General features: G+C 40.5%; 2 protein-coding genes across 2 annotated transcripts in view; both read right to left on the bottom strand.

Moving 5' to 3' along the window:
* Window positions 1-12,038, bottom strand: part of ephb6 (eph receptor B6) — a 35,735-nt gene extending 23,697 nt beyond the window's left edge. The window contains exons 1-2 of the mRNA XM_034874124.1: window positions 11,933-12,038; window positions 2,174-2,238 (exon numbers count right to left, since the gene is read on the bottom strand). Coding sequence (XP_034730015.1) covers window positions 2,174-2,238; window positions 11,933-12,038 — 171 coding nt within the window. The remainder of the gene's footprint in view (window positions 1-2,173; window positions 2,239-11,932) is intronic.
* Window positions 12,039-13,668: 1,630 nt separating this feature from the next.
* Window positions 13,669-23,416, bottom strand: slc2a3b (solute carrier family 2 member 3b). Its single transcript, XM_034874232.1, has 11 exons — window positions 23,170-23,416; window positions 22,915-23,072; window positions 19,995-20,099; window positions 19,499-19,659; window positions 18,796-19,036; window positions 18,013-18,175; window positions 17,085-17,272; window positions 16,235-16,339; window positions 16,040-16,141; window positions 15,732-15,935; window positions 13,669-15,640 (listed from the first exon to the last, which is right to left on the bottom strand). The coding sequence occupies exons 2-11, from the start codon at window positions 22,936-22,938 to the stop codon at window positions 15,398-15,400; spliced, it is 1,536 nt and encodes a 511-aa protein (XP_034730123.1). The 5' UTR covers window positions 22,939-23,072; window positions 23,170-23,416; the 3' UTR covers window positions 13,669-15,397.
* Between the last annotated feature and the right edge of the window lie 3,271 nt (window positions 23,417-26,687).

Here is a 26,687-nt window from a genome sequence, read left to right as displayed (position 1 = left end):
ACACACACACACAAAAAAAAAAAAAAAAATCACACACAAATGAACGGCCTTCTATTAGCAGCTGCCATCACGGTTCACAAATTCCTAACACACATGAGGCCCTAATTAATCACACATGTACAATTATGGAGGCCAGACTGGGTGACAATGAATGGATGAAGCTAAAACTTTAGTGTAAGGTGAGATAAAAGGCTCCATGTGAGTGTGATCGCCAAATTTTGGTGTGAGACTACTGTATTTTCATCTGATACTTTGTGGGCTGCCAACGTGAAATTCTGTGATAGGTGACTCTAATGGTCGGCTCACCGAAGCTAGCATGTATAAAAATAGCATTAAGGTAGTTATAACTTGTTTTTCCTCGATTTCATGCACTGTATGATGTCCTAAATTTATCTATCAGATGTTTTTTATATATCGTCCATGTATGGACAGAGGCTAGGACTGCAACTAACAATTATTTTTGTAGTCGATTAATCTGTTGATTATTTTCTCAATTAATCGATTAGTTGTTTGATCTATCAAAATGTCACAAAAACTGTGAAAAATCTGGATCATTGTTTTGCAAAGTCTAAGATGATGTCCTCAAATGTCTTGTTTTGTCTAAACCTCAAAGATATTCAGTTTACGTTCACAGAGGAGAGAAGAAACTATAAAATATTCACATCTTAGAAGCTGGAATCAGACTCAAACCGATTAATCAAATATCAAGATAATCGGGGATTAACTTAGAAGTTGACAACTAGTTGATTAATCGTTGCACCTCTAGTAGAAGGTAAGAATAATATTGTTCTGTACTGTAGAGTAGAGTAATGGGCAGAGGAATTTCCTCCACATCAAGTGCTGTCGAAGACGAAGTGTGTGTGTGTGTGTGTGTGTGTGTGTGTGTGTGTGTGTGTGTGTGTGTGTAATTATGAGCCATATTAGAACTGAGCCACAATCACTCACAGATGAACGGATTTAACTGACCCAGGACCCTAACATAGTCACGCAAGCATGCACAAGCACACACGTAATCCTCCCCCCCCCCATCCCCCATACACATACACACACACATATTTACACAGCTCAAGGCGATGTGACAACCTTAAATAAAATGTAGCTCAAGGATGGAAGATCTATGGTTCAGTCACTGCAATCAGCGACCACAGTCATCAAAGAGACTAATAGAAAAAAGCATTCTGGCCCTCCAGGATGTCCTGAAGGCAAGGTGAGACCTTGCTCATTCTCAAACTGTGTGTACCAAAAGCTCCACCAATCAATGTCAAATGTCAAACATCCTGCAAAATAACCCGAACCCATAAATACACATTTGTAGCCTTCATCCTAATCTTCAAGCTGACATCTGTGACTTTCTGCAAACCACAATTGTCTGAAGCAGCAATGAGACATCCACAGCAAAAATAGCAGAGATTTATTGGAAGTCTGCTGTTAATACCTGCTGTTTATTTGAATCATTCATCAATTTCCCACCAAGCAAAACAAATACTACAGTGCTCATGTTTTATTTTGATGTGTGAATGTCTGTACTGACTTTAACAGACTTAACAGAATCAACACATGTACATAACATAGCACAGACATCTCTGAATGTTGCAATCTAGTTTGAAAAGGAGACATGTATGTATATTGTGTCAATTAGGATCAGTTGAGAAGCAACAAAGGATATACACAGTGTTGCCCTATACAAAAACAGAATCATTTTGAATCTCACCAAACCTTTAACAAACATTACTAAAAACCTGTTGCACAATAGGCAATTATTTTGAAAATAAATTAAGTCATTTTAAGCAAAGATGTCAACATTTAATGGTTTCAACTTCACTTTGTTCACTTGTGGGCTGTTGGTCGGGCAACAAAAACCCATTGGAATAAGTTAACTTGGGCTCCAGGAAATGGTGATGGGTATTTCTGCCTTTTTTCTGACACAATTGATTGTGTTTACCTACCAGTTACCTACCAGGACCGGTTTTATAAGAAATGTACAATATATTCTTGTGTTTAATCCCTCATTAGGGTTCCACTACAATGCCCAACAAACAATGTAATTATAACCTTGCACTCAAAATGTAACCATGTGTAACATGTGTGCTACATTGCCCCCCCCCCCCCAACATGACTGCTTTAATGCTCCAACAGCTGGAAAGCATAATGAAAGAGCGAGCTCCCTGCTTACCCCCGTGTCTGGATAGGTGGTCCAGCCCAGCTCTGAGGTAGACTCTGTTGTGTCCAGCAGCATCACTGACAGGTAGGGAAGCAGAGACAAAGACAAGGTGTGAGAAAACAACCAGACAAACAAGATGTACAGTTTTTAGTTTAATTCTAGTGATTGCTGCTCAGGAGTTTAAACTTAAGCAGAGTGACTGTTAAACAAAGTCTGTCATCATGGGATATCCAGTGAAGTTGAGATTAATTTGTGAAGTTTTTTTGGGGGGGAGTTTTTATAATCAAACTGTCTTTAATCTCTCTGTTACATACAACAAGTAGTTGGCAGCTAGTCTACTGGCAGTGGAACAGGTTTAGGTTCCTTTTCTTCCCCTTGCAATAAACTCAGGGAGTGCTCCAGCTGTGTGCATCTGTCAAACCCAATAACTGATTCTGAGTGATAATGCATTTTGACACAATGTCCTGGTGTTTAAAAAATTAAACTGATTGACCTGATGGGGCACCGTGATTAAAAGGTCAAATTTTCTAACTTTAAAAGGCCATAACCATTAATGTCACATCTTGTTGAAACTTATGAAGCTGATGCTTCTTCTAGTTTGGCCCAAAAGGAACCTATATCATTTTGTGGCTGGCCATTTGATCAGCGTTGGTTTTCTTTATGTTTTAGGTTTAAACAGAAATTTGCTCATTTCCAGTGATCTAGAGTGAAAGCATGAGAATAGACATTTAATAGAATAAATGTTAGAGTGTACTTTCCCATAATTTGCTTTAAGGTTTAAGTGCTTTCAAAAGCAAGCTGACAAGGGAATCACACACACAGACACACACACTCAGACTTTAATGCTGAGTGCTGCATGCTGACACATGGCAGCAGCTTCCCACACAAAACTGAAGCCCTTGAATTTTCCATTAGTATTCCAAAACCGTGGTGGCTGCCATTCCTTCAGTCTGGCACAGTCTGTGCTCAGTTCTGTTGAGGAGCCACCGATTGAACGCAGGCCAAAGTTTCTCGTGCACACGGAGCAGAGGTGGCAAAAACATCTGACTTCAAGTTTGGATGCTCGCACGGACAGAGTTAATGAAGAAAAAACACAGTGCCTGATTTCATTAAGCACAGTACTAATCACTTAAAGGGCTGTTGACACGCACACACACACGCACACACACAAACAAACAAACAGCATTGTGGAAGGCAGCAGCCATTTAAAAATAAATCATTTTTCTCATTGTTGTCATACAAATTTGATGCTTTCGTTCCCATTTCACGTCATACAATCATTCACCAGAGAGAAAGAAGGCTCTCTTTTCCTCTCTCTGACAAGCAGGCAGAGAGCAGCAGAGATGTATTATCTACATAATCATCACACACGCAGGATGGGATTTGAAAAGGTACCCTGTCTCACACAAACACAAGTGAATCACAGAGATAGCTCCATATTTTTTATTCCTCAGGTGTACAGGCTGGAGCACACACACTGAATCCCTCTGTCTTCTTAATAAATCAAACAAATCACAAGAAACTGATATCATTTGTGACTTATGACACAAACTCACCCCCACCTCTCTGTTCTCTGACTGTGCTGTAAACCGATTTCTTTTTTTAGGATTATGCTCACAGATGGAGACCTCGCAAATCTGTCCTTCAATCCTTCATTTCCCTCCCCTTTTTTTCTTTTACAAGCCCCCCCCCCTCGCCTCCAGTCTGTCTATCTGTTTTCGCCCACTAGCTTGTCTTTATGTCAATCTTACTAAATTAACACATTTTCCATGGAAGACCTCCAGGATTTTGGAGTGATATGAATTATAATCAAGAGAAGAATACAAATGGACTGTGACAGCTAAGGATTATATGCAGCCACAGGCATCAGAATAAACAGTTTTTAGTGCAGCGTATGTCTGGACAGATTGGCGACTAAATCCACCAAGCCAAGATGTGTGAAGCTTTTCAAAAGAATAGTGATTTCCATTAGTGACACACCTTTGCTACTTTGTTTGATGATGCATTTGTCACAGGATAAAATATCAGTTGCCAGTTTATTAGGTACACCTAGCTCAAACGGATGCAGTGTAATACACTAGTGTTGCAGTAAATCCTCCCTCCATGAAGTTTATAACGTTAGCTGTCGATGGTTTTATGGTTGATGCTGTTTGTGGTGTGTAGCATACAGAGAGGTGTTTCTGTTATAAAGCCTTCCCTCATTAATAAAAAGAGTGGACAAAATAATTAAAAACAACTGCCAGTGAACGTGACGACATGTAGACAGCCTATTGATTAGCTTTCAAAGCGCTCTGTCTCTTGTCATGAATGATCCCTAATTTGTCAAAATAATAAACTATCTTTATATGTACAAACATGTCAAGCATGAAAAGCACGCACTCATATATCATGCATTCTGACCTCATTAAGCACCATCCTATTTATATCAGATAAGGACACACACCACACACACTCACTCACACACACAGACACACACACACACACACGCACAAATGCTGGAAATGTGTCATTCCAAATTCAATTAACCCCCTGCTTCGGGGCAGAGTCATGCATAAATAATACACAGCAAACTATTTTGACTTTAATATTTATGCCTCTACTATTTAGCTTCTTGTCGTGAGGCCTTGGGGACCCAACGTTGCCTCTGCTCTATCTGCCACAAACCTGTACATGAGGATTACATGGAGGAATGTCCAAAGAGCTTCATGCGTGTCTCATTGCGTGACATTAACATGTTGAATAATTCACCTCGACGTTCTAAGATAAGCGTTGAGTGCCGTGTAGCACACACCTTTCAAGGATTAGCTTGAGCTGCGGCATCGTGACCCGAGTTTAACAAAAGAGAAGGACATTTGCTGGCAGGTCCACTTGGCAGTGAAAGCCCCCTTTATTTAACTCTCAGACTGCGCTTCAGCTCAGTCATTGGTCCGTCTGAGGGCCGAGACACTCAAAGTTTGTCCCTGATAGTTTGGAGAAGTGCTGAGTCTGCAATCTGGACTTGAGTGCTGTGTTAATGCACGCCGTCCCTCACGACTTCCTGCTCCACTCTGGTCTTATACTCACTCTACTTCCTAACTTTTCCCCTTTTCTACCTCCAACGCGTCTCTTGTCCCTTTCTCGCCCCCCCTTTCTGCATGTGTGTATTATTTATCTAAAAAGTGACAGCAGACATCTCTGTACGTTAAATAAGGAGAGACGCTCTGCTCTGCTCCATTATTTATGCCAGATCTGCTGTTTGTTTAGGAAAAGAGGAGACAATAGAAAGAAAAGGGAAGGATTATGAGACAGGAATGATAAGGAGGATAGTAGATTTTTGTTTGTGCATATGAATGTACTGCTTTCACGCTGTCTCCCTCTCCTTCTCTGCGTGGTGTGGGTGTAAATGCTCTTTTCTATTGTGCAGAGGTGACCTGCATTATTTCATGACTGTCCCCTCTGCCGCTGGAGTATTCACTTCAGCTGAGTGACCCTCTCTCCATCCATTTCTCTTTGCCCAACACGTTGCCTCTCTGTGTGGCCATGCATGCATCCACACTCCAGCGCTAAGTGTAGTGCTGTTGTTCATTTCACGCCTCTATGACGGTGGATGTATGCTACTTTACCGCACACTTTCCAAGTAAAAGAGTCCCACTGACAACCAGCAAAGAATTTTGGTGTTAATATTAACATAGGCTAGAGAGGTGTCATTGTGTTATATGTCTTAACGCTAAAGTAAATGCACCTGCAGAGAGTCACTGAGCTCCCAGGTAACAGCGAGTTACAGCAACACACACATGCACAGCACACACATATTTTCACCAGAAATTCCCACAGTGCCTGCAAGCGTTGTCAGCAGCGGTCAAGTCGTGTTTTGTCTTCTGTCCACTCATCCACCCATCTTCACCCATTCTTTATACAATCCAGATGCTTCCAACCACAGACAGTCAGTAAAGGACGAGGCCTACACCAAACCATCATTACAAACAACCACAACGAGAGAGTGATAGGCCAAGACAGAAAGGGAGCAGGAGGGTGGGGGAGTGAGGAAAGAGGGGGATTAACGCGATTCCAGAAATAAGCATGCACATGTCAAATGGAGTTATCAAAAAATTCTCCGGTGGTTAAGCTGAATGAAAGTGCAGCTGCAACAAACAGTACTTAAGCCAGGTTAGATGACAGAGCAGAGTCTGCAATAAGTCGCTGAACAGGCAGCAACAGGCACAAGTAGGAGAACATTTCACAAAACTGGCTCTCACTCTTGATTACAAGACATTTGCAAAATTAAGTTAGGATGCTGTCTGAGGTATGGTTCAGCATGCATCCTAAAAGGAAACATTTTGGGAAATATGGTTATTTGGTTTCTTGACATGAGTTAGGGTGTACTAGGAGAAAACTAGTTCATGTTGTCTGACCTCGTTCCAAGCAGCTACCCTCCAAGGCGGAGTGAAGAGTCATAGAGAAGGGAGACGTGATGATGATTTAATAAGGGGCTAACACATACAATGCACATTCAAAAACAGTGTCTCCTTGATAGCGTTGAACTTAGTTGTACACGCAAAAAGTGAAAGGAATGATTTTATAATAAAAAATGAAAAAGAGTTTGAGAGAGAAGTTTAAATCCCTTTTAGGGAGTGGTATCAATCTTCTCATCTAACTGCGAAGAAGCCTATTCCACAAGTACAGCTAAACCATTCTTTTAACCTGTTCATGTATATTTCTTCTCAGAGGATTCATGCTCATGTATTTTAGGCCTAGAAAGGCTTGGATTTGTCAAAAAGAAGCCAAATTTAATGAGACCCAATAAACACAAAAAATACGCCCTCCTTAACAGTGCTACAACAAAGACGTTCGTCCCTCCCTCCTACTTAAATGTTCCCTGGAGGAAAGTAATGTGTGCGGTTAGTGGAAATATAGAATAAAAACCAAAGAGCAAAATACAAAAGTTTCTTCGAACCACCACTAAGTTGTCCCTCACAAGAAATCTAGACCTACTTATCAGAGCCAGAACCTGCTGCAAACATATTTTCCTCACCATCTCCACCCTCAACAGCTACTTAGAAGGAATGTAAATCTGAGGAGATCAGTTTACTGTAATCTCATTGTGTAATAATTTCTAATAGTGAAGCCTTCAACAAACAAACTTTGCTTTCACTGTTTAGTTCATGCCAACACGCAAACTGCCAAGTGCAGCTTTAATGTGAAATTCAAAATGCCATGCTACATTCCCCTGTCACGCCAGTCCATACCACGCGCTCGTCTTTCAATTATGTTTTTTGCTCTAACTCGTTGCCTGTCCGCACAGGCGTATTATGTGTGACATTATCTGCCATGACACTTACCGACTCAAGGCAGAGTCTCGGCGTGCAGCCAGGGATGTTGGACTGGGGTTGCAAAGTACCCAGGGTCCTCATGTGAGGAGGGCCCAAAAAGATGCTAGAATTATAAAAAAATGGATGTGGGAGGGGCCCATAGAGAAGGCCTTTCTAAAGGGCCCAGAATTTGGTGCTACGCCTTTGAGTGCAGCCGCCTGACAGCTTCAACCTCTATTCTGTCTAATAAAACTAGATGTATGTGTATAAATGTGTGTGTGTGTGTGTGTGTGTGTACGTGTTTGGGGGGAAGGTAAACTCACACACTGTCACAAGCAGACGCCACATGCAGAATGCTTTTAAACAGCAGGGGGGCCCACTAACTAACTTTTCTTCACTTTCCTAGAGCACGAACGGAGAGTTGAAAGGAACACAGCAACTGTTGTGTGGTATAAAGATAGCGGGAAAAAAGGCTCTACACTTTCAGAGTCTATTATTTTGCTAAGAGGAAATTCAATAAAAAGCCATTTGCCACCAATAAATATCAAACAAAAATGCATGAAAATTTCAGAGCTAAAATGGGCAGACAGAAGTTTTCAACAGACTCACCCTTGGTCGGGTTAATTAAATCTACTGCTAATTTACAACTCTAATAACATTACTGTTGCCAAAATACCCCTGCATATCAAATCCCCTACTTTACTGTTAACCGTCAAGCCACTAGCCACTTCCTGTATGGAAATGAAGTGTTAAATTCGTAAACAATCATTCTCTCTCTCTATAGTTACATATTAAGGCATTTGGGGTCCTTCTGTAGGCAATTTTGGCATACAATTTGGTTTTGAAGAAATTCTACAGCAGCAATACCATTGGCTAAGAAATCAGCCTGTTCCAAACATAGTGCTTGCCTGTTTAACACGTTTTCAACAAGCACTGTACTAGTATCACGAATGGCAGATACGTCATTTATTTGAGGAATTACAGAGCTCTCAACAGCCACAAAAATGATGTTGCTTTTAAAAATTACACATAAAAACACTGCTAAAATGAACTCCTGGTGACATTGTGGAATTGCTGTGTCAATGATGGGGATGCTGCTTCCCACCAGCATTCAATTTCTTGTCTTTCTGCAGCTTGCTGCACATGCAGGCAGGACTTAACTCCCACTGTGACAAGCATGCCATTTATTTTCTTATCACACTTTCCCTAATTCATCATGTCCTGAAAAGGCGGTTTACTGCACCTAGGACCAAGGATTGTAATCTGCCTAATTAGTATTCAGTTAAAGCCTGAAACAAGTGCCGTAGGAAAAAGGGCCCTGATGACCTTAAAGTGAGAATGTCAACATGGCTGAAAGTTTATACCCCGTGGGGGTTTTCTTTTTATGTATAGATAACCAGTGGCTGAAGAAGTATGTAGGCCTACATCCTTTATTTAACTTTAAAGTTCCACTACTACAATGTAAAAATACTAGAGAGATAAGTGTAATGAGTAAATCTGGCATTTAAATTCTTTAAAAAACTTAAATGTACTGTTTTCAGATTTTAGAAAACTTCAAAATATTGATGTCAGTATCGGCTAGTATTAGTTTATGCTGTATCATCAATATGTAGCAGTTCTGCTACACTTATTTGTAATAATTGTTCAGACTTGTATCATGCTCTCTGGTTTTTGTGAAATATTCAGGCCTAAAATATAAATCTTTTAGGCCTTAAACTGCGAAATAATCCGGGAAGTTTAGAAGGGAAGTGGAACTGCTAACAACTCACAGATACCTGCAACAGAGCCGGCCGGAAGTCACCGCGTTGGGCATTAATTTAAAGTAATGTGATTACTTTTTCCAGTAAGGAATGGTGTGAGGGATTCAAGTTGTAGTTCAGTATTTCTATTACAGTTACTTTAACGTAAGTTCAGTAACACTCCGTTACTTTGACCAGTCATTGGCTTGTTGTTTGCTGTTTTACCGTGAGTTGGATATTGTGGTCTCTGTGTCTGCCTTGCCTTCAGGTGATAGACGGGTCCGGGACGTGCCAGTCTAGCGCAAGTTAGGAGCGGAGGTGTGGGGATGCGGTTATAGAGAAGAAATGCGACTCCCGGTAGATCTAAAGTTGTCTTATACAGGTGTTATGTGTTCTTATCTAGCTTACCCGTGGGTATGACTACTTCCAGGAGTCATGCAAGTGTAGTTTATAGTTCAAGGTCTAGCAAAGCGAGCCCCGCAAAGCTGAGATCAACTTCCGGTCTCCTCGGAACTGGTGTACAGCAGTTACCTGGGCTATTAGCTAGCAGCTGGATATTCAGTGAATCCCAAACATTTACACGTAATTAATAAAAAAGATGGTGGTTTGGGGCACAGTAATGAAAGTTAAGTAAGGAAAAAACAAAATACAGTATTCCCATCTATAATGTGGTGGTGTAAGTAAAAAAAAAAAAAGAAGAAATACTTTAAATTGTAGGCTACAGTGCTGGGTTATTGCGTAATTTCCACCGTACCAGATAACACCTGCCAATTAGTTACACCCGATAATTTGTTTAAGAGAAGAAGTCCAAGTCTAAGTCTAAGCTATACAGAAAAAGTTGTTAACATTTTAATCAGTTTTGTTCTTGTTAATATTTAGTCTACAGTATGTGCAGGCTGTTGGCGAAATCAGAAAATCAGATAAAATTTCATTTCAGGGTATGACCTTAATTTCACTAATGATATAAGGTTAATTTCAGGATATGCATAGCTCAGTGAGCATCACCACTCATCCATGACTGGAAGAGCTGGAGGGGCATCAGGTGTGCCTCCTGCACAGACCTGCCTTTTACTGTGGTGTATTAAGCCAATGCAAACACCCAATCCTTGTCACAGATCCAACAATTTAAAGGCCAGCCATGTGGCTTCACATCAATATCTCACATCAACAATACATGTAGGCGAAGGCCTCAACACTTACACAGGCAGCTAGCGAGAGTGATAAATCAAACACTCTGTCCCTCGCGTGCTCTGTAGTGTCTGCATGCAAAGCATCAGAAAGCTAGCTTTTATATTCTCAACGGCAAGAAATGAAGGCTAAAAATTACACTTCTTTATGGTTTGTGGTGTGAAAGCAGACAAAAACAGGGACTGTGGTGGATACACAGATATACTTCAAAAGACAGGCAATAAACAATAGAAAGACAGACAGAAAACATATCAGGTGGTCAGTCAGCCTAGACAGACACGTCATCACTGCGATCAAAGCTGAGGCAGACACCAAATCCTTCACCAAATGCACTCCCTTTGGGACATAACTAGATGTTTCAATTTATGTGGATTTATATGGACGTCCATGCTATTGGGTTAATACTGTATTACTAAGAGCTCTATTTCAATTACACAAACAGAGTCACTAGGGCAGTAACACTGTGCAGCCTCTCTCCGTGTCTATCATTCTGTCTCATCTTAGTCCAGGCCATCTGTTACAAACTCAGCTCAAATCTGTGGCATGAGGCTGACATATAAGTTACCTCTATTATAGACTTTAACTGACACACACCTCGCAGTAAACTAAAGCCAATGGGAGATGAGCATGAACAGGTGCTGCTCTTTCCAACGTGCAGCCAGATCCTTTGAAAGTAATTTGCATGCTGACTGCTGAAACCCTGTCAAGTGTTGGGGACAGGATGTAGGAACAGGAGCTATGTATAAGCAGATGCACCTATAAGAAGACACACTCACACATAGATGCACACACACATAAAGGCAGTTTGAGTCATCTAATTTATGTCAGATTTCTCAAGTCTGCCCACTCTGATCTGACAGAACTCTATTTATCACTTACTCAATCACTCACTCCTGCACTTTTTAAGACATGTAACATTTCCATACAACAAGGGGCACTGGTAACATTACAGAAGAGGGGGCAGGGGTCTCTGGCTTTCACATCCACAAGATTGTGAATAACTAGGGGGGGTTGCCAAATACACAGGCAAAGAGAAACGTGTTGTACAACTTATTATTCATTTGTCTCCTACCCCATTTCCATATTCTTTTGTTGCATGAGCTTGATAGGCACCGGCACGCACCTGGCACCTCAATGCCAACAAAGTCCCATCTGATGTGCTGCCACAATGGCACACACAAGCATCTACATACATATGCATACACACAGATGCTTCAGACACACCACACAAAACGAATGCACACAGGGCTGTAAGGTGGATATTATTCAGGGGTCCCAAGCTGGAGGTGGAGCCCCAAAAATGACGTGCAAGAAAGTCAAAGTGCCCAGTATTCCCAGAGAGCCAAATTCTTAGAGAGCTAATATAGAAGCATACCAAGTGTCAATCCTTGTGTGTTCATTATGAGCACATGATTGGAGCACTGTGCAAACTCTCCATCCATCTATACTGACATAAACACACACACAAACAAACACACACACACACACACACACACACACACACATACACATTGTGCAATCATAGCTTTAAAATAAAGTAAAAGTTTAATTCTTACCTTCCTCAGCTGAATTGGGCTGAAAAAACAGACAGAGAGACAGAAAGACACTCCACATCTCCACTACAGAATGACACTGACAGACAGACAGGGAGGGAGAGAGCATGAAAGAAGGAGATAGAGTGAGTTTGTGTGACAGAGCAAGGGAGAGAGGGGGGTAAGGGAGGGGGTGGAGTCTGTGTGCTCCCTTTATCTGACAGAGAGAAAGAGAGGGAGGATGGGGGCTGGATGGATGAGAAAGGAGAAAAATATTTACAGAGCAGCTCATACAATAAGTACACTGCCAACAGAGGAGGTAAACAAAACACTTTTATCAGAGAGATGAGGAGAGTGGAAGAAAGTTTTTTTTTTTAAATATATTTGAGAAAAACAAAGACAGAGAAAAAGCAAGGAAGAATAAACAATAGAACGTGACAAAGGTGGAAAGACGTGGAAAATTTATAAACAAGTTTGTCTGGTCTCTAAAATAACTGTCTAGACATGTTTAGCAACGTCAGTTCCAGCTCTCCTCCTAACGCCTCGCACAAATTTCAGCAGGGCCGCCTGGCAGACTGTGCCTCAAACTGTGGCATCCCTCACATGTCTGGACACTGTGCTAACTTGCATTTTTCAAGCATGTGGCATGTGAGGGTGCCCAACTTCTTTTTTTACATTTTTTTGTCTTGATCTCTCTCAGTTCTACCTTTTTATGGAAAATGAATATGATTTAGACACATTTTTGAGTGCACTCCATCGTCCCTCTTCCTAACACCCCCCTCCTCCTCCTCCTCTCCCCTCTGTCTGCCAGACACACTCCATGCCCCACAGGATCTAAACACATACTCATATACACACGTACACTCGAACACAGAGCTGAACGTCTCTCTGGCTAATGCACGCCACTCGCTGGTCAGACTGCAGTACTGCAGCTTGTTGATGAGCTTTCATGCCCCAGTTCACTGCATTGAGTGAGACTTCAGTAGACTTTTGCAGGGAGATGTTGCCTATTGGCTTGACATAGTTAGATGGCCCCATTCCCAGCCAGCCGGGGCCCCTTTACCCAAGGCTCTTTGCTCCAAGAGGTAAAGAGGGAAAAGGATCAAGGTCCTGCAGTCATTAAGCAGGGAATTAAAACTTCTTAATCCGTTTTCAGTTTGCTCAGCAAGATTTTATTCCCTGTGCCAGCCTAAATAAAATGTCTGAATGTTTTTTTAGAGCTGAAACGATTAGTTAAGTAATCAGTTCATCTTTAACTTGTGATGTGATGTTAATTAAATCTTTAAGATTAAATTAAGATTAAAACCCTAAGGTTTTTTGTCTCCCACTGCACTCATAAAACAGCAAAGACCTATAATTTTTGAAGAATGTTTTCTTTAGAGCGGCAATGTTAAGTACTGCATATTGTCAGGGGAATTCCTCTTTAAGGTAAATATTCACTCGCATTACTACAGAAGTTCTGGTTTGGCTTTTGAAGCAGTGACTCAAGAGGAAATCTAACCTCAAAACTCCTCCTCACACACACACACACACGTCATCACAACCACGACTACATCTTTTTAAACCCAACTGTTCTGCAGTAGTCACAGCAAGAACTGAACTCTGGTTTTTAGTCATGACTGTGGTTTTGCAGAGATACAAAAAAAGGAAATGATGTTGCCACAGTCCAGAAATGGGTACCATACCATTTACTCTTACACTTTCACTATAGCATTTACACAAAAAACACACCTTGATTTCACTCGTAGCATTACAGATCATAATTCAAGTCGCACATTCCCTTAAAAGATGTACAACTTTATTTCCTTTCTCAAAGCAAGTATCACTCATATTATTACAGCAGGAAAAGAGAGGACATGATGGAAAAACAGTAAAGATCATCTCTTGTGTGACTCTCACGCACACTCAATCGTTGTCACTTCACTCTTCACTTCAGTTTAGCAACATGGTGGCATTCACTATAGTAACAATGCAAGAAAAACACAGATGATCAGGATTAAGAGAAACAAATAACTAAACACCATACACTTCCTAACACATACAGTATATTTACAGAGAGCCACACATAATATAAACAATCATTAGAAAGTAGTCCGACTGCTGAAGTGCAAACGAAATCACTACTAAGCTCAGACATTGAAAAATGCTTCCTAATGAGTGCACATTCAAGAAGAAGATGCAACTGTACAAAAATTGACACAAAATGTATAAGAACTGTGCTGTAATCGTTGATCATGATGCAGTAACCGGAGATTCTACAATATATACATATGATGTTAGACAATAAGAAACCAAAACATACAATAAAATGTTTTTTGTGCATTAACCACTGAAACAAATACAATTAATTTAGTGTTTATTCAACATCAATGTGCCACGTGGCTAATAATGTATCACATTTTGATGTAAGATATGTGTTATTTAATTACCATTAGACTCGTGAATGTGGTCAATTCATCCCTCAAACAACTGTTTAACGCCGACTGATTTAACACCCCATAGCACTATTTTCGAGATCGTAAGATATTTTATTTCGTGACCTATGATGCAGATGTTGCTGCTACGTTCTGATGCCAAGAGAGCTTTAAGTACAGTGATGATAAATGTATTTTCTATGCCACAGTTAGAGCTGAGTATAAAACAAGTAGCCACCTGAGTTTTTTGTATCCAACTGCTGTAATGCCTACTGTAAACGACTGCACTACTGACTGTTCACTGCAATGAAATCATAGAGGTTAGATTGTGTTTTTTAAGAGCAGAAAGTCTATAAGGAGACTTTACTAAGACCTGACAGTGCTAGACTACACTTCATTCACAACATACTGTACTTGATGTGGACAGTACTAATTTGCAGAACTGTCCTATTTTTTTAAATGCTGGCTTCAAACACACAAACATCCTCTGCTACAGGATGAAAAGAAATATTTCTTATCTTTTACAAGTCTCTAGACAGTGCTTTTTTTGTGCACCTGAAGGGGAGAGGGACCTCTATGTTCATTCTGTCTACTCAAGACAAAATGGCTCCCTCCCCCTGGCAGCAAGGCACATCAGGCAGGCATACAGGCACAGCAAGCCAGTTTTTTTGGGTCAAACTGTGGGCTCTAAAACCGCTTGACCTCAATACATAACCCCCCCCAATCCACAACCTTTTAACACTGGGTGGATGAAGACCTGGGACTACTTAACACTGAACATATGTGGATCCTCTTATATGGCAGTCTGCTTAGAGCTGGCAGAGGGGATGTCCACAAATATTAAGTACTGGTAATTCAGTTAAGTTTGGACCATGTTTAAAGCCGGATTACAGGGAATTCTGTCAATTATTTTACCATGTCTGACTTTGGAATCTTTAACACTATTTAGTTGGCTTTTTCTAAACAACCGCTGCTTTTTCACCATTTGTGTTTTGTGAAATAGAACTCCTAACAACATCTATGTGTTTAAAACCTGTTTGTGTCTGTGGTGTACGCTGAGTCTTCCTTCTTCTCTCTAAGGGAGATTCATCATTGGAACCTTGTCTGTGGGGGACATGGGGGCAGGTTCTTTGCCCTCTGACAGGCCGGGGACCAAAGCCACAGGCTCTATTGAGGGTTTCCCTGCACTGGCAGCAAATCCCTGAGAAATGTCATCAAAGGTTCTTCCTCTGGTCTCAGGCACTCGAAGGTAGGTGAAGATGAAGAACATGATGAGGAGAACCGTAAAAATGATGAAGACATAAGGACCACAAAGTTCCTGAGAGAATAAGAAAGAGGTGTTTGTAACTATTTGACAAAACGGATACTCTTTGTAAATCTGAAGATTTTAGTGAAGCAAATGTCCATACCTCCAGTTTAGGGAAACCCAGCCCCACAAGGAAGTTGGCAGTCCAGTTGGAGAAACCAGAGACGGCCATGGCAGCAGGTCGGGGCCCCTGGGAGAAGAGTTCAGCAACGATGAACCAGGGGATGGGACCTGGACCCATCTCAAAACTGGCAACAAAGCCAAACACAGCAACGATGGCCAGGTAGCTCAGAGACGGGGTGGTCTTCTGCTCAGACAGAGATAAAAAGAATGAGAACAAAATACAATTGAGGAAGAACAGGGACACTTTAATTTTTGTAAGCTCACAGGAGTCAAGCAAACATCACTCACCACCAAAACCAGGGAGATTGTCATAATGAGGGCAAAGATAGCCATTCCACCCAAACCAATAAGGTGTAACGTCCTTCGTCCTGCCCGTTCAACCAGGAAGAGCTGGAGTCAAAACAAGAAAAGATTGATTAATAATCCAATGAATGGAAAATGTGCCTTTTTATTGAGACACCAAATGTGTAGTCAGACACTTACAGAGACAACAGTAAACACAGTGTTGACAACTCCAGCTCCAATGGTGGCGTAGATGGGTTGAGTAACACCAGCTGTGTCAAATATACCTGTGGAGTAGTAAAACACCTAAAAGGGGAGAAAGATGAAGAGTTATTATTATGGGCTACTATTTATTTTAACGAATTCAATTCATTTAGTCTTTACATTAAATCTACATTGGTTGATTTTTGGCCACTTGGGGGAGAGCAACAAGCTTTAAACACAACACTGACATTTAAGCACATTTTAACATAGCTGCTAATTTACACATCCAGCAGACACAGAGCATTAGCACAACATTAACATTTATTTGGAGCTGTGTTTACATTCACCTTGCGAATGTTGGTCCAATAGTCACTCTCTTTAACTCTGTTTAGGTCTCCATCAGTTCCTGACATAGATATCTGGTCTAACTTTGTCTTTCTAGTGTTGGTGCTGGGTAGGTAGCAATGTGTTGTAGTCTACATAGTATGTTTAATTGATCAATTGATGTAGCAGCCTATAGCCGCAGGTCGCTGCAGCTTTACTGTGACTGTCAGGTCAGACGAGGGAACGCTAACACATTTAGTCAGCCTGGTGCAATGACCTTATTAACAAAATACTTATCAAATACCACTGTGGTTGTCTCTTTCCATTGACCCTCAGTGGCTTAAATTATTCCACTCAATCTAACATTGCCTGAGGCCGAGAAGCATCTCTTTTTAAAGTGCTTGTCAGACACATTTGTGTAATTTCAGTGAATGCTCCTTTAAAAGATTCATGTATGAGATGATAGACTTGATAATCATATCCCTAACACTGTGCTCAATTACAGGATATGGTGTTTACTCACAGCGTTGATGCCAGACAGCTGCTGAGAGAGCTGGAGGACTATAGCGATGATGATCGGTTGACGGTAGTTAGGGGAGCGGAAGAGTTCGGGGATGGTCACTTTCTTCTCCATGGCCATCTTTATCCCTTCTTCCTTCATCTCCTGAATATCATCGCTCACATCCTCAGAGCCACGCAGACGCACCAGCGCTACAGACAGAAGAAGGGATGGATGAATAGAGAGGAAGTAAGTACATTATTTGCTTAAATTTGATGTAAAGAAAGGCAGGAAGTGTCTTGGGACACACGTAATAAAACTTTAAAGTGCTCATATTATGGCTATTTTTAGGTTCACAATTGTATTTAGGGGTTATACCAGAATAGGTTTATGTGGTTTCATTTAAAAAAAAAAAAACATATTTTGTTGTATCTCTTTTCACCCTGTGTTGAGATCTCTGTTTTAACAACAGAGTGTAGCATCTCACTTCTGTTCCAGCTTTGTTGGGAGTCTCAAATGTGCAGTAGCTAGGTAAAGACCGCTAGCTAGTCAGAAGTAGAGTACAAGGGTCTGCCACGCTAGCAGCTAGGTGAGCATTATAACCTGTGTTACAAAGTGAAGAGCGTTCATCATGGATGTAAAGGTGGGACTACAACAGAGCTGTTAGGAGCAGTTTGTGAACAGTGTTTTCTGTTGGGGATGGTAAGTTCCTTTGGTGTGGACTTTGAGCTTTTTCACATTCTAAACCTTAAACATACAGTACACAAAAAAGATGTACCGGAATAACACATTAAAGGAAAGGGGAAAATCCAAAAAGCATAATATGAGCACTTTAATAACCCAATGCCTCACGCTTCAATTTTCAGACCACTGAAAATTAAAGAGTAGTTCTAAATTCAGTCTCATTAAAACCTGATGTTGCCATATTTTGGCAGAATGTCTCAAAACATACCTTTCCTTGCCTCCTCCTCTTGGTTGAGGACAATGAGCAGGTAGCGGGGGCTTTCAGGGCAGAAGGGCAGCATGATGCTCTGCACTATGGCGGGCAGGACGGTCAGAGCCAGCAGCAAAGGCCACAGAGTGTCTGAGCCAAGCAAAAACTCCAGACCGAAGATCTGAAATACACAGAATACAGGGCATGAAGTACTGTTTTGTGTGAAGTGTAAAATAACTGGTAACTAAAGCTTTCAGAATTAATGTATTGGAGTAAAAAGTACAACATTTTGTTCTGAAATGTAGTGAAGTAGAAAGTGGCATGAAAAAATCCTCAAGTAAAGTACAAGTACCTCGAATTTGTACTTAAGCACAGAACTTGAGTAAATGCACTTAGTTACATTCCACCACTGCTTTTAATGGACTCATATGAGGTTCGCTTTAATTTCATCAAACTAAAACTAGTCACACAGCTCTTCTCCAGGACACCATGCTTCGTTCACCGCATCACACATTTTTGTCTGTCTTGCCTTTGTAGAGTAGCGTTTAAAGCTGTTTTTAGTTTTCTTACAATTCATGTAAATAAGAATTGAGAAAAATGACCAAAAAGGTGAATAAAGCATTGGGCACTGGAGAGGTGTTGTGCAATGTTTTCATTTTGATGGACATGACATTCTTAAAGCACAGCTGATATCTTTAGTCCATATTTTTCTGCAGAAGTCCACAGCTTTTTCACAACCTAATACACAAAGCATGGAACACATGATAACATTATTATAATCACCATATCACAGCATCATACCTGTGCCACCAGGATGCCAATAACTACACCAAGCTGGTGCAGTGTACCGAAGGCTCCTCGGACAGCAGTGGGAGAGATCTCGCCCAAGTACATGGGTGTCAGTCCCGTGCAAAGGCCGCAGAACACCCCGATGATCAACCGACCGACAATGACCAACTCAAAAGATTTACACACAGCCGACAGTCCCATCAGACCACCACCGAGTAGAGCTAGGAAGTTAGATATCAGCATGGACTTACGCCTGGCGAAAACAGGAAGGAAGGAAATGGTTAGTGAGTCTGTGAGTGCATGTCTAAATAGTTTGCATAAGGAAATAAAAACTGCACCTTTTATTTATTAGTAATTACTCTGCAGACATTTTTTTGAGGTAAAAATAATGAAAGACTCCAAAGTAACATCTTTGCATGTCTTTTTTGTCCAACCAATAGTCCAAAAACCAAAGATATTTAATTTGCTTTCAGATTTGGCAAAGAAAGTGGTGCGTTCACAAAATTTAAAAGACTAAAACCAGCATATGTTTGAACTTTTTGGTTAAGAAATTAAACAAATGATCTATTCAAAGTTATTACATGACTTATCAAAGGAAATATAAGAACCAATACAGCTATTATCATTAAGTGTACAAATTATCCTGAAAAGGACTTGGTTGAGTTATTTTCTGTCATTTTACATCAAACCATTTCCTGCACCACAGTGTTCTTACCTGCCAAATCTGGTGACCATGACTCCGACAGAGAAAGACCCGACCATGCCTCCCACACTGAAGATGGCCACTGCAAAGCTCCACACCATGGTGTTGGTTCCTGGGCTGAATGGCTCCCCGTATCGGTCCATTGACACATTCTGGAAAAACCTACGCAATTTCTGTCAAACCACAGAAAAGAGTGATAGGATTAGAAGTGGCTGTTTTAAAGTAAGTGTTTGTCTGATCTGAATTATGATCAAGACAATTTATTTAGAGTCTAATTGTGTTAAGCACAATGACTTTTGTTTAAAAAGAAACACAGATCCAGAACAACAACTTCAAAAGTATTACAATGATTCACAAATTGGCACTATTTAAATGACTTAAATATTAATATCAGACAATGAAAGAAGACGTGGTATTGCAACTATTATTCCCTTCCTCTTAATAGACATAACAGTTAAAACATTAAAACACTAAATGTCCATTACAAGAATTTATTACACCCACACACCTGCTCTGGTGCATTGATGACCCCGGTGTTGTAGCCAAACTGAAGCGAGCCGATGACTGCTGTTGAAACGCAGTAGAGAAGGTAAAAGGTCACCTTCTTCTTTGGCTGTGGCAAAAAGAAAAGCAAGAGAGTTATTAAATATTAAAACAATGAGCAAATGGAGTTTATGTACAATCAACTCCCTCAGTTTGTGTGGTGGACACGGCCTGTCCCTGGCTCCACAAAGTTCTTGTTGTTTATAGTGACCCTTGTAACACACACACAATGAGCCTTTCTACATCTGCTCTCCCTCCCTGCTTTCAGCTTTCTGCCTCAGCAACTCGCAGCACTGCTGGAAAGCTAGGTGTTACAACACTGCACAGGCTCCATGATTTGCAGCTCTGAGGTATTTCTCAGCTAAGTAACTAAACCTGCACCCTGAGAGAATAAGACTGGATCCTATTGTGAGTGTTTTTTCTCCTGCTGGTTTCAGATTAAAGTGGGATAAGCTTGTAATAACAAGATAATACACCTGACAATAATCTCTGATACTGTAGGGCATGCTGGGGAATGAAATTTGCAATATGTAAAAGTATCCAACCAAGCAGAACTGAAAGTAAGTTTGATTATGTGGAGGCGCCATGCCAAAAATGGAAATCCCCTATCAAAATGTCACTTTGATTTAATGACCTACCTAGTGACTTCTTTTACATTTACCGTAATACACCCACCAACATTTTCAAGGTGATTGTATCCAGAGTCTTATGGTCCAAATCAGATCATAACTGAAAGGAAATCTATTTTAATCATCCAGTCCTTTCAATGTCTGCCCGTTTCAACACTAAATGAACAGTGAAAGTCGTCCTCTCTTGAAACAAACTGTGTTCTTTCATCTGATCAGCCACTTCCTTTTTCTAATGTAATTCAACACAGAACTTGCTCAAGGTCAAGAATGAACTTTGAACCTCAATGTCTACACTTGATTCTCTTTATGTGATTTCCTGTACTTTTTTCCTGTGCGTTTGCTTCATCTTCCCTCTAATGTTCCTTATTAATACCAAAACCATCAAAAATGTGCTTCAAGTAAATCCTGACTGGGGCTGCTCTAATCAGGTGCCTTACCATCAAGGGTCAACATGAAACACACAGCAGGAAGTGATGAATCACTCAAGAATATTTCACCACAGTAAGATAGCGATAATCAGTTGTAATCAAGCCACAGCGTGTTTCTCTGGGTCGACATGGCCTTGTCTCATTATAAGGACACAACAAGCTGATGCGAACTATATGTGAAGGACAGAGTATCTAGACAGTTAGGCACACAGGAAGTGCTGCACACACGATAAAGTGAGAGTGAAAGGGAAATACAGAGTTCCGGTAATAAAACAAATGCTTGGTGAAGATGGAGTGAGAAAAAATAAATGAACATGTAAAAAGAAGTGGTCTTACATTTGAGAATATAATCACATTAACATGTTGCTACAAATTAAGCTTTTGCTTGATGCCTGTCTATCTGCATGTTTGAAGCGAGTGTGGTTGCACGGGAACGTTTTCATTCAATCATTTATCTGCGTTTTATACGTAGGTTACTTGTCAAATCAGCAGCCAAGCATATCATGGTAAAACTAGTAGTACAAATACTGACAACTCAAATTTACTTGACAATATGACAATGTAGACCTTGAACATGCACTGTTCAATGACAGTTAGGAAACTGTCTACTCATGAAGAGCATGTGATATGATGGAAAGCTCCAGAACAGCTACTAAATGGATCCTGTAGTAAGATTCTTTTCTTAGCTGCTGTTTCTGTTCAACTTTAAACCTCAGGTTCTATGCTTTACTTAATGTGGTTACTTTCATTCTTAGGTTTGCTTCATTTCCCCCTCTAATATTAAAAATACCACTACAAATTACTTAAAAACACATGCAATACCTCTGTTTCAACAGTGCATCAACTTTCTCAATATTTAGAAGAACGACAGTGGATTGACACACTTTTTCTTCGAAGCTCAGCTTCCACATCCATGTGATATTGCAGTCTTTGTTCCTGTCTCTCTCTTATTCAAAACCTCTCTCCAACTTGTTTCACAAAATTGTTTTTTTCCTTGTGTTGAATGTTTTTTTAACTGTACAGCATCAACCCTTTCTTGTGTCTCTTATATTTACAAAAGGGAGGCATATTTGACTATGATCATTTTGTGCATGCATTTTGCATAGTATATATTGTGCCTTAGTGGGAAGTTACGTCAACACACATGATGTGCAACAGCCTTAACTTCATGTTTCAAAAGAAACCAAACACAAACCACAGGGTAGACTGACAGCAGACACATTTTCAGTCACTTTAGATATCCTTTATACTGCCAGAGAGGTAATGCAATCAAATTCAAAGTCCACACTAACACTACATCTCTTGTGTAGCTTGTTATCACTAGAAACACAAGCAATTCATCTGTCCTATATTTGTGTCCAGGTCTCTTTTTGTTAGGTTACCATTCCCACCTTTCTAAGGAGGAATCAAATACAATCAAAGAACTTAAACACACGCAAGTTCTAACTTGCCACCCACAAGGCCAATCTCCTACTCTTTCTTTACTCATCTCCTGGCTGAGTGCTAGACTCTCACATCCATTGCCCTTGCCAGAAAGGAAAAATACAGAATAGCCAGCCTATGACTCGTAAATACCTCGTTCTTATTCAACAGGATGTGTTGGCACTAATCAGGTTCAGAACACAACAAACAATGGCAAAATGGCTGGCACATTTCCACAGGGCTCAGTGGGAGATGAGAGAGACAGCTTAACCTGAGAAGATGAATGTGTAGAAAGTGTACAGTGGTGTCATACATACAGGTTTCAAAGGATGTTTTAAAGTTAAAAAAAAAAATGTACGCATGAGCAGCTCATGCAGAAATAGAAGTTAGAAACAGTTATCTGTACCTTATCGCTCTCCATCCGCTCCATCTCTGTTGGTTGATAAAGGGTATACAGAAGAAAACTACAGGGACTCTTCAGATCGCAGACTCAAGCTTCTTAGACAGAGCTGGCTCTAATTCCTATTGACACACACACCTCTGTAAAAAGTCAGCAGAGAAACCCTGAAAATAAACAAACACAAGAACACTGTGTGACCTTCATTAAATGAGTAAAGAGTCAATATTTAAACAGTCTGAACAACTCTACTATAGCTCCTACCAGTAAGGAACCTAAACCCCAGACCTGATGGACTCAGATAGAGAGACCTTTCTGTACTCACTGAATTCAATAGGAGGCAGTGCCCACAATGACAGTAAACCCCTCCCTCTGCTTCCCTGTATTCACCTCCTCTTCTGCTCTCAACTTATGAAATCAAATTAGAAACAAGTGATGTAACTCCTTCTCTTCAAATGAAATTACTGTCGCTTTGCTTATTTTCATCAATACACAGTATAAAACACCTTCTCAATAGACTGTAGAGAACTTAACCCACAGTGTGCGATGGAGCTGTAGATGATGCTGTAAGCACCTCAAATTAACGTGAACATTTTTTGACATTGACAAACCGCATGAACTACTAATCGGCATTGTACAATAAAAACAGAAATGTCAGTTTACCGTTATGTGGGATTTGTGACAGCTTTTGGGCATCCAGTAAATCAGTCCTGTCCAGATGTGTTTGCTTAGACAAATGTTCATGTTCCCTCCCATCTGTGTTTTTTTTATAGAAAGTGTTACAAGTAAACCAGCACGTTTCACAGCTTCTTTTTTTTTTTTTTTACTCTCAACGCACGCAAAATTTCCCATCTATCCGAGTCACTTCGGCCTAACTCGTCTCGTGTCGTAATACCGGTGAAGCAGCGCGGAGGCATTTCCGCTCAGCTGAAGAAGGGGGACGTGCTCGGCCGAGCGTACAGTACGGAGCCGAAATGAAGAACAAACGGTGCCGGTGAAAGGAGTCTCTGTACTGCTGCTGGCCCGTGAGCTGCCCACCGGGGGCGCGAGAACAAAAGCCAATGTGCACCGAGTTCAAATACAAAGCCTGGTCAGGCAGCAATCATGAGACCGGCTCAGTGGGTGGCAAACAAACGGGGAGCCCTTCTAATTATTTATCAACTCTTTCACAATCTTCACAGCCCACCTAAATCCCAGTCTGGAATTTGACAAGTTCTCCAGAAAACGGGAGTAAGCAGGGCCATATGTAAATCCACTTGGTGAGCTGGTTGGGTTCCTATTTTACTGTGTTTTTACAAGTGACGTTTTTTTTTTTTTTTTAGATTATTTTTTTGGGGCATTTTAGGCCTTTAATTGACAGGACAGCTGAAGATATGAAAGGGGAGAGAGAGGGAGTGACATGCAGCAAAGGGCCGCAGGCTGGATTCGAACTCGGGTGACGGTTTTAACTGAAGGCCCCTGGACACGAGTTGGATCTTGGATTTGGGAGACAATTTAGCATTTAAAGTTAAATATGAACTTGTTTTTTTCTGGTTTGACTTTTGTCTTGAAATTTTATTTAAAAGAAGAAATCCTCTGACCCAGCATGTCAACCAGAGAAAATTACTTAAAGATGTAAAAGCCTGTCACTAGCCTACCATTCAATGCTGAAACAGAAGACATTGATCACATGTCCCAAAAAAATGTCTGTAATGCTCTGTGGATTTTCTGACCTCTGTGTCCTCAGTGGCAGCTACAGTCCTGATCTGTATTATAAACTCTTTAAATGTTGGAATAAATGATTGGGTAACCATGGTCAGAAAGTCTTGATCTCAACTACAAGCTCACTCTTTTACAGTTGATGGTGGAGGCCAACACTTTGACATTTTTTCTAGTTTAACATTTAATCACACACATGCTCCTTTAAACTGTAGCCTATAGATAACAGTCCAGTTCTAAAAACGATGGACATAAATAGACATATTAATTCCTGAACCCAATGAGGAGACAACTGATTATTTTTGGCGTTGACATCAAAACTAAATACAGATTGATTATTAATTTAATCATTTATGACCAACAAGTAAGGATGTTCCAGTATGAGTTTAAAAACAGCATATGACCTCATGAACCGGATATTATTTCACAACACCCAGGTGACCCGTTTGAGCATCAAGTCATCTCTCTATGGCTCATTTTGGAACTGCCAATAAACATTGCATCAGAGTTTAGACAATTCACTTACATGTAACAGGACGAGGAGCCTCTATGATGCAGTGTTTCAAGGAGCTATTCAGAGCCCTCCGCCCTAACTAAGCCATGACTTTGGTTATACTATAGCTTTGGTTGGGAATATGACAACCTAGGTTAGATGCTGAACATATTGATATATATCAAAATACCTTAGAACAACTAAGCCTACTTTTGAACAGATCCACACATTACAATACTGATATTTTATCGCTAAACAAAGTTTAAACCACCTTTCCCTGAGGCCTGCCAGCAGATGTAAGTTATTTATATTGTGCTCGATTAATCAAGTAGTTGATACATCTGAACCTGGTCAAAAAAGGTGACTTGAAATCTGTTGTAAGAGTAAAATGGTTGGTTTCGTTGAATGTGGGTAGCTCCTTCCCTTTCTGCGTGTAATACTCTTCTGTGTAATCAATTATTCCCTTTTCTTTGGAAATAACAAAGAAAAGGAACTAACAGGGAGAGCGATTGGTCAAGGTCACTTTAAAGTGTTGTGCAAATGTTGCAAGAATACTTTAGTATTTTACAAAATAAACCTCTCTGTCCCAGCCTTTCCACTTGATCCCGTGAGCTATTAGCTATTAGCCAGAGGCCAATCCCGCAGCATCTCCTCCGGAAACCTAGTCTGAGTGAGCAGATCACATCAGAAGACATATGCGAAAAGCAAACACGCACGCACTGTAGCTTGAGCTCAAAACATCCGTGTGTGTAAATTGCCCTGTAAGTAAATTCTCGTTGAAATAGACTATACTACTACTGTATAAAGTCAACAAGACAAGTAAAAGCCTGTTCCTTTTTTTGCCTTTGTGGCTGTTATAGTGCACCATTCTTTTCAACTTTTACTTAAAAGCCATTTCAACAGCCAATTTATATTTGCTTTAATGTTTCAACAGGGAACAACAAAAAATATTGGCAAATGCAAGTAATGAACCTCTGAAACCCGCGAATGTCCCATAACATTTTCAGTTTGATAGTTAAAAACACTTCCATTCCCACACTTGACTACATATATATTAAAAATGTCAACACTTCATTGAACCTTTTCCAATTGGCCTATAGTATATTACATAAAACAAAATAAGAGTCTTTAATGTTTAAAACGGCTGCGTCACTGCATCAAATAGCAATATTCTAAATGTTTTTATAATTTTTGTACACACTTCTCTTTAGTTCAACGTGACATTTTAGGTATATCTGGTAAATTTGAGGTCATGTGTGGGATTAGACTGCATACACAGTAGGTCTATGGTTCAGGGTCACTAGAGAGATGGAGCATTGTGACAACAGATTGCTGGAGGAGATCCTCCTCTACATTTGGTACAGCAGTGCCACCTTGTGTTTTTAGAGTTGCCAGGAGTTTGACACAAATTGACCCCGACTAACAGTACACTCCCAGATGACATCCACAGCTCTCTCGCAGTCACTTGTCTTTACGTTTCGAGCAATCTTTTATTAACTGTTTATTTAGCCACCCCATCTATGGCACAACTATCAGAAAAAAAGTTAAAGGCTTACAGGCGGTTTATCCGGCCTATACTAACAGATCGACA

Source organism: Etheostoma cragini, chromosome 6, assembly GCF_013103735.1.
Source record: "Etheostoma cragini isolate CJK2018 chromosome 6, CSU_Ecrag_1.0, whole genome shotgun sequence".
Classification (NCBI taxonomy): domain Eukaryota; kingdom Metazoa; phylum Chordata; class Actinopteri; order Perciformes; family Percidae; genus Etheostoma; species Etheostoma cragini.
Note: the sequence above shows the minus strand (reverse complement) of the source record. Positions and strands in the feature narration are given on the sequence as shown.